Source organism: Podarcis filfolensis (genome assembly GCF_964270895.1).
Source record: "Podarcis filfolensis genome assembly, chromosome: 9".
Classification (NCBI taxonomy): domain Eukaryota; kingdom Metazoa; phylum Chordata; class Lepidosauria; order Squamata; family Lacertidae; genus Podarcis; species Podarcis filfolensis.
In genome coordinates this window covers 54,459,920-54,478,727 of record NC_139610.1, presented here as the reverse complement: position 1 = coordinate 54,478,727, position 18,808 = coordinate 54,459,920, and the positions used below count along the sequence as shown (strand labels likewise).

General features: G+C 43.3%; 1 protein-coding gene across 1 annotated transcript in view; it reads right to left on the bottom strand.

The window, feature by feature from the left end:
- PAPSS1 (3'-phosphoadenosine 5'-phosphosulfate synthase 1) overlaps positions 1-18,808 on the bottom strand; it is a 48,214-nt gene that overhangs the window by 2,160 nt on the left and 27,246 nt on the right. Inside the window, exons 8-11 of the mRNA XM_083571329.1 lie at positions 15,731-15,936; positions 13,736-13,871; positions 10,814-11,082; positions 5,712-5,941 (exon numbers count right to left, since the gene is read on the bottom strand). Coding sequence (XP_083427455.1) covers positions 5,712-5,941; positions 10,814-11,082; positions 13,736-13,871; positions 15,731-15,936 — 841 coding nt within the window. The remainder of the gene's footprint in view (positions 1-5,711; positions 5,942-10,813; positions 11,083-13,735; positions 13,872-15,730; positions 15,937-18,808) is intronic.

Below are 18,808 nucleotides of genomic sequence, written 5' to 3'. Positions count from 1 at the left end.
GAAGCCATTTTCCTAGAATGGAAAGTATTTTCATTCAGTCAGAAACATAACATTTATCAAATTGCCAAAAGGACCCATGGGGCAAAAACCAAAAATCCAGGTCACCACAAGATTTTTTTTTAAAGTACCTAGATTGAATTTTATTAAAGCAAATTAAAAATAAGGATGCAAAGAGACAGGAACTTCTAAATCCTCTGGAGCAACAGCGATTAATCCAACAGTAAAATGCAATGGTTTTACTTACTCTGTTTATTCAGTTTGCAGCATCTATTTCTTACTCATCCTCTGCTAGCTTGTTTGAAATATAAGCCAAACGCTGACCTCAGTTGGATATGGCTCAGGGTGGTGATGGGAGGGGGAGAATAGAAGCCAAATGTTTGCTGGGGATCATTTGTTTGCGCGGGTATTAAGCTACACTTAGCAAACAGGGACTACGTTTTTCTCACAGTGCATGCAACACAACAGCGGCATACATCTTTGATTTGATTCACTGGATACGAAGTTGCAATATCCAGTTATTTTGTATGCAATTCAAGATGGGATTGTTGCAATTCTTTGATTGCCCTTGTCGAGCAGAACTGAATGAAGAGCAATCCTTGATGATGTCCATCAACTTTGACTGTGAACAGGTTTGAGTTGGTACATTCATATTTTACCTTTTTGAAGCCCATTCTTGTCTGGGTCCTGTTCAAGGCACTTGTTTTGACCTGGGTCCTTCCCCCCCCCTTTTCTATCTAAGCAGCAGATTTCTAACTCAAGTCATTCTCTCTCTCTTGCTTGCAATACTCTGCTTTTGTTGAGATCTGGTCCACTCAACTCATTCATCCTTTAAGAACCTTAACAAATAGAGGCTTCCATTATACTCAAGTTGGCTAGATGAGTGTCTGATTTCTCTTTTTAAAATTTCTATGCTATTTATTAAACTGCAATCTTTGGGGCAGGAACATTTTTTAAAAAAATTTGTACGATGTTTTGCTTTTTATAAAGACTTAATATTTCAACACTGGCTGCCAATTAGCTACTGGGATAGGTTTGAGGTGCTGGCATTGGTGCGCAAAGTCCTATACAGTTTGTGACAAAAAGATCTAAAAGAAGGGTCGGACTTTGGTCTTTCAAATTTCAGCGGTGCCCTGTACAAGGCCAAATCCCGCCTCCCAGTGGCGTAGCGTGGGGGGTGCAGGGGGGCTGGCCGCACCGGGCGCAACATCTGGGGGTTAGGGTTAGGGGGCGCAAATCCATGGGTTAGGGGGCGCAAATTACTTGCCTTGCCCCGGGTGCTGACAACCCACGCTACGCCACTGCCGCCTCCCCCCCAAAAAAAACCTCTCGCCTGCTCAAATCACTATGTCATAGTTGCTGTGACCTGCGGCGTCCCCTAGCCTCAGTGCCCAGTGTGGTGGAACCGATCACGCGGCCCTAAATCCACCTCAGCAAAAAGATTGCTTCATCCCCTACATCCCCAACCAATCACTGCATTCTGAAGGAGGAGTCCTGCAGATGCCATCCTATCATGAGGTCTGTTGGAATCCAGCCTTTAGTGAGACAGCACCTAACTTTGGCACTCCCTCTCAATGCATATCAGCCCCATGCCTTTTCTGTTGTCTCTTTGGCACCTGTTAAAGTCTTCTAAGACCTTTATCCCAGTTGTTATCTGCCTTGGATTTGAATTGGGTTTTATGTATATGCCGTTGTTTTAAACTGTTTTGTATTTATAACTGGGTTTATTTTAAAAAACTGCTTTTACATATGTTATTACATTGTAAACTGCTTCGAGATGCGTAACAGGAAGCAATTCATAAATGGAAAAGATAAAGGTTAAAAAAAACACAATTCTCATAGTGTCAATCATTAAAATGTGGAGGATCAGAAGAGCAACGTTTATGTTTCTCTTGGCTTCAAAACAACACGTGCCATATAAGAAGTCATAAGGATGTAACATAAGAGCACACCTGCAGGATTGCGCCAGACGCCCCTCTAGCCTGGTGTCCTGTTTCCTACATTGGGCAATCAGATGCCCCACAAGCAGGGCCCATAAGCAACAGCTTTGCTATTCCAATTATCATTCAACAAGTAGCATTCAGTGGCACACAGTCTCCACAAATGTGTTTCCGCTTAAGTTTCCATGGCTAATAGCCACTGATAGAGATTTCTAATCTGGCTAATCCCCGTTTTCTAAAGCCATCTAAGCTTTCGTTGCCATCACGACGTCTTGTGGAATACGGAACTCTGTATATTATGTACTGCATTCGAAGAACTACTTTCTCTCTTCTGATCTGAATCCAATTAGTCTGGCTGGATAATAAGAGGTTTATTAAAATAGGAAAGAGTGAAAGCTCTCCCCCCCCCCAGTACTTGCAAGAGTTTTTAGTCCAGGGTTTTTTCTTCCTCACCTGGGCAAGTTTTCCACAATTCTGCTTGACAGTCATTCCTACCATCCTCTTGGGACTTGCTTGTACCTTTGCTACGCAGCAGTACACATTCTAGCTGAGCTATCAAATTCTGAATGCACAGCAAGTGTTTCTCTAACTAAGCTAAAGGACCCTCCTGCTAAACTGTAGCCATCAGTCAAGAAGCATGTGTGTGGCAACCACCTCTCATTCTCTTGGGCCAACAACAAATGCTCCAGAAGCAGATATAAACTTCCTAGAGCTACTGTATACAAAAACTCTGCACGGGATAAAAGGACATCTGATATTGCAAAGACACAGAACCATTAACTTCTCCAAAGGGACCTCTCTTGGGTTTTTTGCAAGACACATTTCCATGCTGAACAATGGTTGTTCTGAGCAGCACCCTGTGGCTAAATTGTACAGTAGTGTTCCAATAAAAGCTTATGAATCTGTGCACCACCAAAACAATATGGTTGACTTGCCAAGTCTTGTCTTGTAATATTTACCCATCCTCACAAGGCCAAATACATGTACTCTTAAAAAAAAAAAATAGGCCAGATGTTCTTTCATCATAAGCAGTCTGATAACTGGCCAAACTCTCTCTCTCTCTCTCTCTCTCTCTCTCTCTCTCTCTCTGTGTGTGTGTGTGTGTGTGTGTTTACTGGCAAAATTTTCATCACAATCAATGTTTTCAATACTTCAAAAGCCCTCCTACTGTATTCATTGCCTGGATCGTCCAGAAGTCTTGACGAAGTGCTACCTACACAATGAGGAACATGCTGTCTATTGATAGTCCAAGACCGAGTCAAGGACTCTGGGAAGACTAAACCCATCTTAATTTCCCCCTTGTGAAACATTCCCTATGCACACTCCTTACCAATTTTCCACTTTGCGCATTGGGCCTGCAAAAAATAAAATATGTGGCTGGTGCCTGCCAAGGTTTCAAAAACGTCTTTCCGATTCAAATACAAATGGCACTGGGTGAGGGGAAGGGGAAGAGAAGAACAGACAATCTGTATCGTGCTCTAGGGCTGCTGCTTGTCTCTTCAGGCAATAAACTGCTCCAACGCTGCATTTTGTTTAATCAAAAATTCCTCAAGTGACAATACCCATATTTATGCAGAAGATTTGAGCATGACCTGCTGTCTGGCACAGGAAATGGAATAATAAAAGCCTACAAGTTTGTTCTGTTCTGACTTTTTGATTAAAAGAGGGGAAAGGAGGCCAATCAAAGCCTTATATTCCCCCAGAGTGCCAAGCTCTCTCTCTCTCTCTGTGTGTGTGTGTGTGTGTGTGTGTGTGTAGCTCTGTCGGCTGGCATGCTTCCCTTTTGAAGGGGGATTTAAAGCGCCGCTCCCTAGGCACCTTCTTCTGAGAATCTTTCACCCTACATCTGCGCTTCATGCTGCAGACACCATTCCAAATGGGAGTTCTGCTTTCACGTCTTGCCAGCCATCTTCTTCCCAATCCAGCTACAGTAAACACATCGGCACAGCCTAATTAATTAAGAACCACTTGGAAGCTTTTGCCCGGCCGCATGCTTTTTTCTTTTTCCCCACCACCGCCGTGCCTCGCGGATGGAAAAGGCCACAGCATGCAGCGAGCTGTTTTTATACAGCAGGGGAAGTATACATTTTCCAGGCCGCCACCAACCAGCACACAGCCACCTGCGCCACAAGGCCGGCTGCTCTGGAAACTTCACTGGGGTTTGATTCGGGGCAGAGCTCGGCTGCGAGCGAGTGCAGGCTTGAGTACAGACACCATTCCCAGCCGACACATCCAAGGTGCTAATCCGTGTGACAGACAATGCCTGTCCACACGAAGCAGCAAGACAAATAAGAGTGACGTTGCTACAGAGCATAAAAACAAGAATGCTAACTCCCAGCTGGGCTTCCTGACTGGGCCCTCCCAGAATCTGGTGTGTGTGTGTGTGTGTGTGTTCCAGAAGAAACACCACATTCACTGGCCCTGCTTTCTAATGGAGGATTAACCCTGTGTGACCAACCAACCCAACAGATGACAGAATATTGGATTTGTGACACTGTGCACAGAGCCAGAACAGGATTGTCACTAGGGTTGCTTGCGCAACTCATGCTAAAAAATGCATGAAATTGTGTCAGAATTTCTTTCTGCCTCTCATACGAGAGGTGATGTTATGGAAACTACCATTCCCCCCCCCTTAATCTCCTCCATGATGCAGCATATCTTAATTAAAAACCTTGGAAATTAAACAGTATCGTTAACAACACTGCACAAATTGTTGGTGCGGGCTGCATTTGGAATACGGTGTGTAGGTCGCCTGACCCGAAAAAGGATATTGTAGAGCTGGAAAAGGTTCAGAGAAGAGCGATGACCAAAGGGTGAAGCGACTTCCCTATGAAGAAAGGTTGCAATGTTTGGGTCTTTTTAGCTTAGAGAAGGAGGAGAGTAAGAGATGAGATAATAGAAGTTTATAAAATTATGCATGCCTGATTTTGCACCAACTTTGCAACATAACGCCTCTGCTTGCCAACAATATTTTATATGAAAGTGTGTCTTATAAATATTTAAATTAAATAAATGAATAAAAATAAACCGACTGATCCGCTGTATTTTGTTGAGGTCTCTTTTTTTAGGTTTCTTTATTTACTGTGATAAGAGGATGTTTTTCTATCTGAAGCATAAATAGGCTTCCTTAAATCTGTCAGTGACGTGAATGTACAGCCTACCTTGCATCTGATTTCTGTCCTACACGACGCAGAATTCTGCATAAAGTGTGCTAACAAAAAATTAAAGATTTATACCGAGGGATTTTAGACAGGTACCACAGACAAAAGTACTGCCCATAATTATAAACATACTGAAATTGAAACATAACCTAGAAACTTGTAAAACTGAACAACAGTATCATGTGTAACCTGAAACTAAACTCTTAAAAGAAGAAGTTTGAAACAAAAATTTGAAACATGGCCTACATTATCGTGGCAAAGCAATATTTTGTATGATAGATGCGGGAACACAGCCTGGTTTCATTCCAAGGCCACCCAGACTGGCAAAGCAAATTCAGAGCAGCGCAGATTCAAGTTGGTTTTCGGGGGGGGGGGCGGTTACACAAAGTTCACAAGATACCAGCTTAAAATCGCTAAATGGTTTCCAGTGGGGGCCGTTGGTTTCCAAATAAGACAGGAACGAATGGACCTTGGACCCCGAGAAATGAGAATTTACTTGGAAGATATATGCTGAGACGTGCTGGTGTGCAAAGCCAAATTCCAAATCACCCTATCCAGCGTACTGTGTGGGACCGTGGGGCATTAATCAGTTCTTAAAACCGAAAAAACTTACTGTTCCAAGTCATAGTAATCCATGCATTTCTTTTTCTTGTTATAAGCTGCCACTCTGAAGGGTACGATTTCCAGCGTTATCAGGCCTGGCGCCATAGTCAGCACTTTGGCACCATGGGTTGGATCGTAGAGATCTTTTCCAGTCTCGGGATGAGACATGCCGGCAGGATCTCGACCCACAATGTAGAAGTTTGCTCCAGCTACCATCCTCGACCTGCAATGCCACTGAACCTAGGATGAGATCGGAAAAGCAAAGTTAGCAGAAGGGAGGATGGAACCATGGAAACCGGAGAAGAAGCCCATCACTCGCTGTACAAGAAAGCAAAAGAAAATTAGCCAGCTCTCTGAAATAAGCCTCCAGGTCATGTGCTCACCCACAGCAGAGCTACTGTGGTCACCCACTTGTTTATTAGGTATGGGTGAACACACACACACACCATTCGGAAAGGCAATACTAGAAAGTAATTTGTACAGCAGTTCCCTAAAACAGTAGACGGCCCCTTGGCAAGGAAACCTTCCTGCCAGGAGTCAAAACTAGCACTCTTGAAGGGAGGCTACCCATTTGAGTCAATTAGCTCCCCTTTGATCAAGTGACCATAAAGGCATGCCTCTGGACAAGACAGCGACTAGTGCCAAGGAAAGCTTTCAATCGCAGTCATGCATTCAACTCTGGTTAGCTAAAGTGGGAAGGCATGGACAAGGAGGGAAACTGGATTCTTAAAAGAGCAACAAGTTGGGGGGATGGCGTGTAGAAGCAGAAAGCAAAAAGCTGGTGAGCTGGTTTCAAGGTCATGAGTGAACCCATTGCCCAGAGAAATACGTATTTTTCTGTATATAAGATGCCCCCTATTTTGGAGGGCTCTAAATTAAGAAAATGGGGGGAGATTGCCAAAAGCTAAGCTTTTTGGGGGGAGTATTGCCCAGACTTGCTGGGGGTTTTTTTGGGGGGGGGTGGCCCAGGGCTGTTGAGCTTTTTGAGGGAGGATTCCTGATAATCTCTCACCCACCAGACAAACGCAGGCAATCTCATGCATCAATAAAGCCACCAATCATCTGCCTGGTCGCCACCAGCACCCGCCCAATTGCTGCAGCGACAGCCAATCTACAACAGCCCTTGCATCAGTCACCAATCACCCGCCCAATTGCCAGTGACTATCTCCTGCTCGCGGAAGCAACCAAGCACCCGTTCCCACACTGCACTATCCGTGTATAAGACGACCCCCAATTTGTAACATAATTTTAAAATAAACCATCCTCGTCTTATACACGGAAAATTACGGTAATTGCTGGGTGTGTGGCCATATTGCCTTTCATGTTGTAGGAGGGTTTCCTACGCTACCATTTTATGTCGTAATATTAACACTTATTTGAAACAAGAATAAACCTGGAAAGATATAGGCTTATATAGGTCATAGAATCATAGAGCTGGAAGGACCCTGAGGATCATCAAGTCCAACCCCCTGCAGTGCTGGAATATGCAGCTGTCCCATACGGGGATCGAACCTGCAACCTTGAGTATGTACTTCTAATTTTTAAAAATGCTTAAAAAAAAAAAATAACAAGAGTTAGCCTGGGCATCTTTGTAGTCAAGCGACAGATTTTGTTTTAAAAAATAAGAATAATCTAACCAGTTAATCAATCCAACTTTGCAGCCCTAATCATGAGATGGATTTTGTGGGTTTGTTAGAGATCTTTTATTCATCTGTGAGTTTCTGAGGCTTTTGCACAACCACAGAGGAAAGAGAAGTAGTAAGCTGAGATTCTCCTAATTTTTTCCAGAACCTTTGCTCAAGAAAAACAACAACACCATTTTGCTTATTCCAGCCAGGAGATTTCCAATTCACATCCTTTTCACATAATAAAATAAATTGCTAATAAAAAGTGTTTGCAACAAAAATTATTCATTTTAAGCTGGATGCTTAAGAATAGCTCCAGAACTGCAAGCTGACAAAGGTTTATACTACTTAGCATTCACTCATCTCTCCCCACCCTTGCTTGCAAGCTCCTCTGCAGTAGTCAAAGACTGCAGAGTTTCTCATCTACCCAGAAATGACAACACAAACAAAACACAAAAGGCAAAGTTACAAAATTCAGGGCGGAAAAAGACTTTTCATAGTACGTAATGTGCTTGGATTGTGTCATTATATAGTTTAATCACTAGGTGGCACTGCAGCAGAATCAGGAGTTTTCCTGTTGCTGTTCTGTTCTTCTTGAAGAGAAATAATAAAGTTATTGTACAGCTTCCAGGCTAGTGTGTCCTCTAAGCTTTTCCATGGTGTGCTGAATATTGCCCAAAAGATTTTTATCTGGTATCTAACATTATTTATTTTATTTATCGCTTGTGAGCCTCCTTGGGGGCTTTTTTTGGCTGAAAGGCAGCACAGAAATAAACATTAACATAACACATCAGTGCCACTACAGATGCAGTCAAGCTCTTTCTTCTTTTGTTACGTTGCAAGTCAGACGTCAGGTTTCAGAGAAAGCTTTAAACCAGGCATGTCCAAGGTCTGTTTTGGGGGCCTAATCCGGCCCGCCGGTCAATTTAATCCAGCAGTATAAATCCTGGGCTAAAATCCTTAAAAAAAAAAGCTCAACAACTTTGGGGTAAAATTGTAGAAAAAGCTCAACAACTTTGGGGTTAAATTCCCCAAAAAGCTCAACAACTTTGGTTGGCCCTCACACATGTTCACTTCATCAAATCCGGCCCTCTTTGAAAAAAGTGTGGGCACCCCTGCAACCATCACACTCACAACTTTTTTCAAAACACTTTAAAATGCGACATTATAAAACGCACAGATTACTAGCAAAATAAGTTTACCACCCAAACTCTCTGCACACCAGAGTGCAAGTATGACAGCCAGCAGCTAATCTGAACAATTGCCAGAGTGAACAAGTGGTAAACATTTTCACCTTGACCACAAAAAGGAGGGACATGCACTACAGATTATGCTGCAGCTGGAGGGAGGTATGTTTCAAAGACATGTGGGTTCCCCCCCTCCCTTGTTATCCCAAACTTTTAGGAGTTTGCTCTACATCAGTATATTTGGTGTAAACACTGATGCACAGCTGTGCCACTCCAGCTCTGGGTGTTTAGGACAGATTTGGAAAATTATTTGCTTTCGGTTGCTGTAAGGCAAATCAAGCAAGGAAGCAAGATTCCTATCCTACTGGTAAAAATTAATAAGGTTTATGAGCAAGGTTGTTTTCCAAAAGACTGATAGTGTTAGACATAAGCCGTTATGCACTGATCTTCCCCAATGATTTTAGCCATCAGGATTTCCCCCAACCCCACTCCTGCAAAAGTATCTGTACTTTACAAACATATCCTTTGCTATCATGTAGGTAATAAACCTATAGGCTGAAAACACAATTTCCTAGCTTATTGGACAGCACCCCATAAAAAGCTTGTTTTTAAAGGAGTTTCAAAAAAATATATTGAGACCAACAAAACATGTCCATTAAATCTTTACTGACTGGGAAACTATGTTCAGACAGTTGATAACCATATTGGCTTAGCAGCTGTCTGTAGTTCTGCAAGTCATTTGTGCTACAGAAACAAATCTGGTACCAATGTCTTCTAAATGACCTACAGAAAATGATTAAAGGAAGAGTTGTATTTTATTAGTTGTCTAAAACACACTATTGGCAAATGGTTTTCTGAGGTCATTGAAAAACGCGGCATAAATTGTGGAACATTTCTTATTTTATTTGCATCCATGACTGAAAACAGTGTGTACAGCTTTTGTTCAGCTCCTTGCTTCCATGTTCTCCAAACGCACATCTCGAGCCCACAAGGGAAAGCATGTTCACATGCAAAGTTTTCGGAAAACACAATAAATATGGCAAGTAGTGAAGGGATCGGTATGTTATCTGTTTCCGCTGTAGTGAACAGGATTTACCCAACCCCTGCTCCAGATAGTGTGATAGCCCATAGTGTGAAGCATTGAAAATATGCATGTACAGTGTTCTTCAAAGAATAAACTAGCATTTTAGGAATGTAAAATAGAGATAAGGGAAGTCTTGAAAAGGAAAGCCTGAAAGGAAGATGCCAGAGATCCAAAGGATGGAATTCTCCACACAAAAACACTTGCATTGCCCAAGTATCAGAATCCTTAAGATTATAGTTTTCTGTTTTGAGTTTTTGCAAAGCTCTCTGCAGTTATTTGAGGCAAACACCTTTTTTAAACATATATATATATACACACACTAAGGGCATGATGGCTAGCTAACAATGCAAGACCCCACAGCTTTGAGTTTAGCACCTTTTTAGTAGAATTTCCCTGGACAGAAGTCCCAAGTTGCGTTTACTATCCTACATGCCACCTCACCTTAGTCGAGTCTTCTCCCCTAGGCTGAAGAGTCTGTCAAGAGAGAGACTCTTTCAAAATACAGATAGGACACAGATTAGAAAGATCATCAAAAGAAGTGGCAGGATATCTTTCACCTGAATCCTAGGATTAATGTGGTTCTGCCTTCTGCATGAATTTTACTCACCACCCCAGCAAGCAAGGTAAATGGCCTAAAAGTAAATGGACTTTAAGCAATGAGGAGGGACCACAAGTGAAACGACCTCAAAAGCTTTACAAAATGCAAAATGGCAATAGGGTATAAAAAAGCTTAATCCCCACCAATAAGCAACTCAAATATTTCTAAATCGCAGATTGAAAGAAAGCCATCTTTATAGCACTGCATGTCATGCCTCGAAGCCATTTGCTCAGTCAAGGAGTCTGCCAAAAGCATGTTCCCTTCTCAGCTGTTTTCCTCAACTCCATGTAGATCAGACGAAAAACATTGGAATAAGAAGAGAACCCAGCTCTTTCAGCTTTGGCCACGATTCAACCTGTTAAAGAGCACTCATATGACCTTTGAAATAAAGGGAAGAGGAAGAGATGGCGCAACAAGCCCCTTTAAGTGTAAACAGGAAGTTTCTGAAGGACCTCCCATTTAAGGCCTTGAAACCAAACTCTGGAAATTCCTCGCAGCGCAAGCACCACGCAAGGGTTTTGGAGTGTAGTGGTTGTCTCCGAAGGAGACCATATTGACAAACGAACACCAGGGAAATCAGTCGGGATGAACTAAGAACAAAAACACAACTCGTTATACCTCAGTTGGTCCAGCATACATCATGGGAGAAGGAAATATGGCCACCACAGTCGTTTCTGGGTTCAATATCCCTTCCTCCAGGACTGCTGCGTGTTGTTTCATCCGCCATGACAGAGGAACGTCATCGTCCTTTGTCCAGCCCCCCAGAGGATGCAGAAGGAGGACTGGGCGCCTGTAACCTCGACCCAGAAGCTGCTTATGAGTATCTTGCATTAGCAGGGCATGTCCGCTGTGCACAGGGTTGCGCAACTGGAAGGCAAAGACAGCGTCTAAGGGGAGAAAGAGAGAGAGATGCCAATATGCTTGACAGTTATTCATTCAGGCAGAAGCCGTCAGCGGCAAGCAGCCTGCAATGTTCTATAGGCCTCGGTTTCAGACCTTGCACAGTCTATCATTTGCAGAAAGGCTTCGCTCCCAATGCAGCTGGGAGAGGAGTGGGTGGGTGACAGGAACCCTGCCAGACGACTGAAGAGAGATACGTCAACACAACTGTCCGCTTGACTGTGCCAAGCATTTGAGAGATCAAAGAACAACGTTGCTGCAATGAACACTACTACACAGGGCTGTACTTCTATTGGGAATATTTAAAGTCTCAGCCAGTGGCTGGCTGCCTGGCATTTTCTACAATCATATGACATTTCGCCAGCGCTATTGTCACCTGCGTTTGGCGCCAAGGATCCTTCAAACGGCAGCCCAGCAGCACAGGGCTGCCGCATCTCATCACTGGTCGTGTAATGTCTCAATGCTGCGAACTGAGCGATGAGAGCTCTGACAGGGATATTTAAATAGCTCTCAATTAGATAAATGGATGAAAATAAAAGCGTAGCAAAACCAAGAATCAAAAGAGGCTTGGCCGATCAACATATTCCCTTGAATCAAGGGAATTTTTGTGTGCATTATAGGCATGCCACAAAAAAACAACCCCAAATTAAATACTCATTGCTACAGGAGCAGCGAGTTCCCCCTTGCCTTAAACATGTTTTAGAAGTTATCAAAACTGGAAAGAATCAGACCCTACATAGGGAGAAGCGGGGGAGGGGGGGAGAAAAGATGCTTCTCCCTTTCATAATGGAGAGAGAGAGAGAGAGAGAGAGAGAGAGAGAGAGAGAGAGAGAGAGAGTTTTCCCACTTCAACTTTGCCACGCATGGAAATCTCTTTCCACATGACTTGCTATCACTGGACTAGAACCTCCGTTTTCTTAACCAAAGTATAACAAGTCCTGTTTCTACTCATTGCTCATGCAGATGGGACCCCACTTCCCATCAGCCCCAGCCAGCATGGCCAGTGGTGAAGGATCATGGGAGCTGTAGTCCAAGAACATCTGTAGTACCCCATGCTGTCTACTCATAGCTCTAACTGATTGAATGAGCTGATCATTTTAAGTAATACTAACAGTGCAGTAGTAAAACTTTAGGTCCAATATATTCCAGAGAATGTTTTCTAGAACTACTCCACATTACTAGAAATTCCTTCCCACTGCAAACACACACACACAACTTTTTTCTATTTTTTAAAAAATACTTTATGGACTTTTTGGAAAATTAACACACAAAACCCTTAACAAAATTCTTGTGAAAATACAGCACAAGAATACAAAATCAGCAGCCTAAAGACACAGAACAACAACAAAAAGTCTGGATGTCTCAAAAAAAAAAATCAGATTTTTTTCCCTTATTTATGTAGTCAGTTGTAAATGAGTCCTTGTGTCTCGTTCATGAGCTAACCATATTTTGTTGTTCAATTTCTCCATCAGGCCAAGCTCCATTAAGCCACTTTGATTAGGACATCCCTTCCAAGTCTTTCCAAAACTGGGCCAACAGTGGATAAGCAATGAGAGATTTAAATAAGATATCTGAATTCTGACTCTGAAATATATTTAATAAAGCTAACTCAGGTGAATGAATTACCAGTGATAATTATGTAACTGTCTTCCAAAAACCCAACACTTTAGCACAACGCCATCCCATATGCTGCCATGCCCTTTTGCCCTATTAAAGAAATATCTCAGGGCCAAAATAAATTCAAAGAAAAAAGTTCACCCTTAAATATCAACCTTACCAATGGAGATTTAACTCGCCTCTCTCCCATATAAAGCCAGAATTAATTCAAGCTTGGAGTCCTACCTATTATAATTTGGTTATTTCAAAGAACATGGGTTTTTATTTTTCCCCTGTCTCTGTTTTTCAGCCACCTTCCCCCAAGCACCCTTTTGAGAGTTGTACAGAAGGCTGATCTCGCTACCCCAGCTAAAACAGCACAGAACAATCAGCTGCCAGACTATTACAGCTTGGTCTGTTCCTTATTTCTCTAACACGAAACACAAAAATGGAAAACAAAACAAACAACCTAACAGGCTGCGGATTTCTCAACTCGGCTGTGAAGCTAGCAAAACTATTCCCAAAACTAATTTTTCAGAAAAACTGTAATACCTTTCATCGCACTCTGAGTTCCCTGTGAGACACATGTGGTTTGTTCCTTTGCAAGAACTTTTTTTTATTGCTTTCACAAGAAAATCTAGGACAATTCAACAAAGGCAAAACAGTCGAAGTACTGAGAGAGATCATGGGATTCACCACACACTGGGATTTACCTGGCAAGTCTTTTAAAAGGTGCAGCAAAACTTGGGCACACATCACCAAAGGTGTTTGAAAAGTTGTCACCGCCACCAATCACTTTTTGGAAGGCAAGCAAACCATTTCATAACTACTTTGACCGCAGTCCTTCGCTACTGCTTATTTAGGACTGCAATCACAGAAATTGTGTTTTCTTCAAAACAAAAAGGGAAAATAAAGTAAAATCCCACTGGTACTGTGCTGCCCTTTGCTGAAAGAGACATTGCTAGCGAGCTTCTGGGCAGCCGGAAATGAATTTCTCTGTCTCTCGCTCTCTTTCACACCACCCCTCTTCATGTCATAACTTACCAGCATTCATGTCTTTGAACTTCTGCTTTAGTTCAGCAGGTGTGAGACGGTATTGGTCAAGGCCATCATTCCAGTAAATGCGATCAAGGACTTGGAGATCACCCCCCACAAGCCAATCCCCTTGTTCCATGACCATCTAGGAAATTTAAGGAAAGGAGTTGTTTCAACAGCATGCAACACTATTCCTGCAATTTGTCTAAGCTGTTTTTAATTCTGAATTTCAGATTTGGGGATTGGGCACTTCTATCAATGGCTAATAGATACAATAACTGAATTCTGCTCCTCTATCAGAGAAAAAGAAGAAGAGTTTGGATTTGATATCCCGCTTTATCACTACCTGAAGGAGTCTCAAAGCGGCCCAAAGTTCTCCTTTCCCTTCCTCCCCCACAACAAACACTCTGTGAGGTGAGTGGGGCTGAGAGACTTCAGAGAAGTGTGACTAGCCCAAGGTCACCCAGCATGTGGAGGAGCGGAGACGTGAAACCGGTTCACCAGATTACAAGTCCACCGCTCTTAACCACTACACCACACTGGCTCTCAGCATACCACTGAAGGCCACTTGCTGGGAACAGGAGTAGCTGGCCACTATCGGAACCAAGATGCCTTTGATTGATCCAACAGGACTATGGCGTTTTAAACAAGCACCTTGAATTGGGCCCAGAAATTGATCAGGAGCCACTGTTGACGCTTTAAGAATAGTGTTCGAGATGCCCTCACCTAGTTCGCAACAGAGCTGCTATATGCACTTGGCACCATCACGCCAAGCTATACTTCACATATTTATTTTCATCCAACTTTTCCCAAAATAACTCACTTTTTTTAAAAAAAGCTCACAAATTAAAAAGAAAAATATACAAGGGAATTGGGGTGGGGGTGGGGTGGGAGAAATGCAGAGGAAGGGGATCAGTCTGACAATGCCGTAACAAAAATGGTGAGTTGGAAACAGGCCTTTGTGTCCACTTTGGGCCAAACTGTTGGTGGTTTGTTTATTTATTTACTGCATTTAAATCCCACTTTCTTCTCCAAGGAGCTCGAGGTGTTGTACATGGTTCTCCCCCTCCTCATTTAATCCCCACAACAACCCCGTGAGGTAGGTTAGGACAAGAAGCAGCAACTGGCCCAAAGTCACCAAGTGAGCTTCATGGCGGACTGGGGATTTGACCCTGCTCTCCCAGGTCCTAGTGCGATACTCTAACCACTACGTGAGACTCTCTCTGCCTTCCTTGAATACATGTTCTGCAACTCATCCTACAGTGTTGCTCCTCTGGCCAATGGAAGAGGCCAGATTGTGTTTCCCAACCTAGGGCAACTAGTGGTTGGGGCAGAGCTTTCATTCTGTTGGTGGGGGAGACAAACTCAGTACCCCACCTGCCCCATAGATGGAGCGAGGCAGTTCTCTCCCCACCCCCACCGTCATGATGTTTTTTTCCAACCCAGCCCCACAAAATCCACTTTTGCCCAAGCATGCCCGCAGCAAAACTGTTTAAGAATTTGAAATATGACCTGAATTAGGGCCATTTAACAATTAACATAGCATTTTTAAAAAAAATCATTAACTTGAAGACTGGGCTCTAAATATTCTGATCCGGCTGAGCCAAGCCCTGAAGCAGAGCAGCCAGCTGTTTTCCTGTCATCGCTGCTGAGTAATTCATTTTGGTGTGCTTCCTCTATGTCTCTTGCACACAAGGCTACATTTATAAACCACAGGAGAGGACAAAATTCTCTCTGATCTTCCCTGGCAGACTACAGGGCTCATCCTAAATCTGTTTCTGTCACATATCTATCTATATATGCACACACAATCATCCAAGACAGGCTCCTATGCTCTGAATGGCCACAGAATGTGTCCACAAGCAGTCGGATGTACCAAACGGGAGAGAGAATTTGCTAGGAAAGATTGGAATCTGGGCCGTGATTTGCATATAGATTATTCCTCGCACTTCTGTATGGATCTTCATTAAGGGCTTCAGGTTAGCAAGCCTTGCAGAAGGCTACCTTGATGTAAGGGTGGTCCTTGCACGTTGTCCCCCATTGCCGGGCACAGCGTTCCTCTTTCCGGTGCTCGAAGAACTCTGGATTGCGGAGAATAGCCACACGGCGACCGTCATACAGCAGAGCAAAAGCTGTGCAGCCATCCAGTCTCTCCTTGTCTTCCGTTGTGGCTGTCAACACTATAGGCACTGACAGGTTAATGATTCCCCCTGTAGGGTGAAAAAAGAAGAAGTAGTAATGCAATGGTAGTTGTCATCTAAACGGTAAAGTCATCCAGGTGTCCTGGCGAAACAGTAGTGCTTAAAAGCCTACTGTTCTGAGAGCCTGCCCTTTCCTAATGCATAGCAGGGCTACCTAGCCTTGGGTTCACTTGAGGTATAGGCCTGCCTCAGGAATCCTTTGCAGAATTTGTTAACTTCTCCATACTGGTATCTAGGTAAAGGCACCAAGGAACAAGACTATTGTGGGCACAAGTGGGAGATCCCTTGTCCTGAGCTGGAAGATGGAATCAAGTTGCATAAGACTCTCTCATTCTAACATTCATTCTCACTGCAAAGCAAATAGCAATTGCACTCTCCAAACACATGCGGCATTGGGGCTGCCATTGCAATGGTTCCTGGTTCTCTGGAAGAGTTGCAATGCCATCAATTCACAGATACACCCAGGAAACGTGCCTTGTGGAAAAACCTGCCAACTCAACAGTAAAAACTTAGCAAAGTCCCAGCTCTTCCATAATTGAGTAGGGCACACACGACTGTTCTTAATACTGTCCCTGCCATATTGGCTTGAAATTGCCTTATTGTCATGCAGTTGAAGCAAATAACTAATGCCTGGGGCAAAGAGACACATCTTTCCTTCTGGTGATTCACAAGACTGGAAGCTAAGAGATACCCAACTGCCACAGAAAAGTTGGAAGCACCCACTGAAGCATTTGAGAAAATAAAAGGAAGTTCACATTTTGGCAGGAGTAGGTCTAAACACAGACACACTTACTTGTGCAATCCATTCTCCAGTATTACTTCTACTAAGGTGGTTAAGGAAAAGGTAAAGGGACCCCTGACCATTAGGTCCAGGTCATGGCCGACTCTGGGGTTGCGGCACTCATCTCGCTTTATTGGCCGAGGGAGCCAGCGTACAGCTTCCGGGTCATGTGGCCAGCATGACTAAGCTGCTTCTGGTGAACCAGAGCAGCGCACGGAAATACTGTTTACCTTCCCGCTGGAGCGGTACCTATTTATCTACTTGCACTTTGACGTGCTTTCGAACTGCTAGGTTGGCAGGAGCAGGGACCGAGCAATGGGAGCTCACCAACGCACATAAAAATGAGTAGGAATAATACAATAATCTCTCAAATGTCAAAAGTACTATGGTAAAGTACATATATAACCATTCAACCACTTCAATCCGCAAAACTGGCACAGCCACATAGCATTTGTTCTGGAGTCGTAATAAATCAATCTTTCATTGTGGCAGTTCCTACACTTTGGAAAACACTGCCCTCCGGCATCAGGCAGGCCCCTTCACTTAGAACAGTGTTTCCCAAGTTTGGGTCTCCAGCTGTTTTTGGACTACAGTTCCCATCATCCCTGAGCACTGGTCTTGCTAGATGGGGATTATGGGAGTTGTAGTCCAAAAAGAGCTGGAGACCCAAGCTTGGGAAACACTGACTTAGAAGGCAATTAATAAATCAATGTTAATAACAAGAACAGCACTCCAAAATATGAGCCTACTGTAACACTGACAAAAGTTATGCTCAAGCTGAAAAAGCCTATGCACATATTAATAGGGAGTTCCTACAAAATTAATCTGGAACATGGCATTTTTGTCTATGTCTTGCAAATTTGACACCGAACGGCCTGCTGCAATGCATGGCGATCCTACAACAATACATGATTTGTTTTAAATATCCATTTCCTTACAAAGAAACATTCTGCATTTATCACTTCAAGCTTCAACGATTGCCAGTTGATTTTATGCTTGCGGGAAGCTATTACCTGGAATTCTTAGAACTACATTTGTTTCCAATAAAGAAACAAATTTTAGTATACAAGGTTATAATATTTGTAGAGTAAATGTTTTGCAGATGGCTATCCATGCATTTGACATATTAGCTCTTCTCTTACATGTTTCTCACTCCTTTATGAAACTCACTGTGACCCCTGGGCTCCTGGCAGGTTCCTTCTTTTTTTCAGCAATGACATCTAGATGATTTTTTTTGGTCCCTACTAGTCCACAAAATAAATCAATAAATATGTTTGTGTGTATAAATATATTTAAGCATGTGCATATATATTATATGTGACAGGGAGTTGTGTGTGTTGAGTGAGTGTGTGTGTGCGTGCGCATCTTACATGAATTTCACAGATGTGGTTTCAACCATGCGTGATGTCCTGGTCTGGCTGGATGCAGAGGAGAGGTGGGAGGCACCAGTTGGGGAACCCCCTAAGGAACCACCATGGGGAACAAGGCTCAGAACCAGGGGATTGGTGGTGGGACAATGATGTAAGGTCAGAGAAAGAAGAGGGAGCAAACTGGCGGGGAGGAGATGTCAGAAGCTGAAGGGGCAACAGTGTTTAGTGAGCAGGAAGAGACTGTGGCAGAAGGCAGACCAGACTGAGAGGCAAGAGAGGAGGGGGACCAGTAAACAGATGAGACAGGCTGCTCAAGAATCCAGGGAGTCTCCCCCTTCTTTTGCAACCAGCTGCCCTGCTCCCTGGTGCCCCATAACACAGAGAGAAATGAAAAGGGCAGGGGAAAGATCAGTCGAGTGCAAGCGCAGTCTCCAATTGCTTGGGGAAAACCCTGGAGAGGAGGGTTTTGGTTTTGTACCAGTAGCCACATTTGCAAAAATATTGGCTTTTGCCTCAAGGAGCCTGGGCAAAACTTTCCCCTTTTCCTCATACTCAGCCGAGAGTCTTTCGAAGAATCTCAGCTTAGCATCACATTCAAACCAATGACTCTAGTTTAAAAACAAACAATGGGTAGTTTTAATAGGCTAGCTTCATGACTCACGCTTTGAAGTGGCTTATGAAGCTGACTTTGAATTTTTTACTGGACCTATGACAAACTATGCTTTTAAAA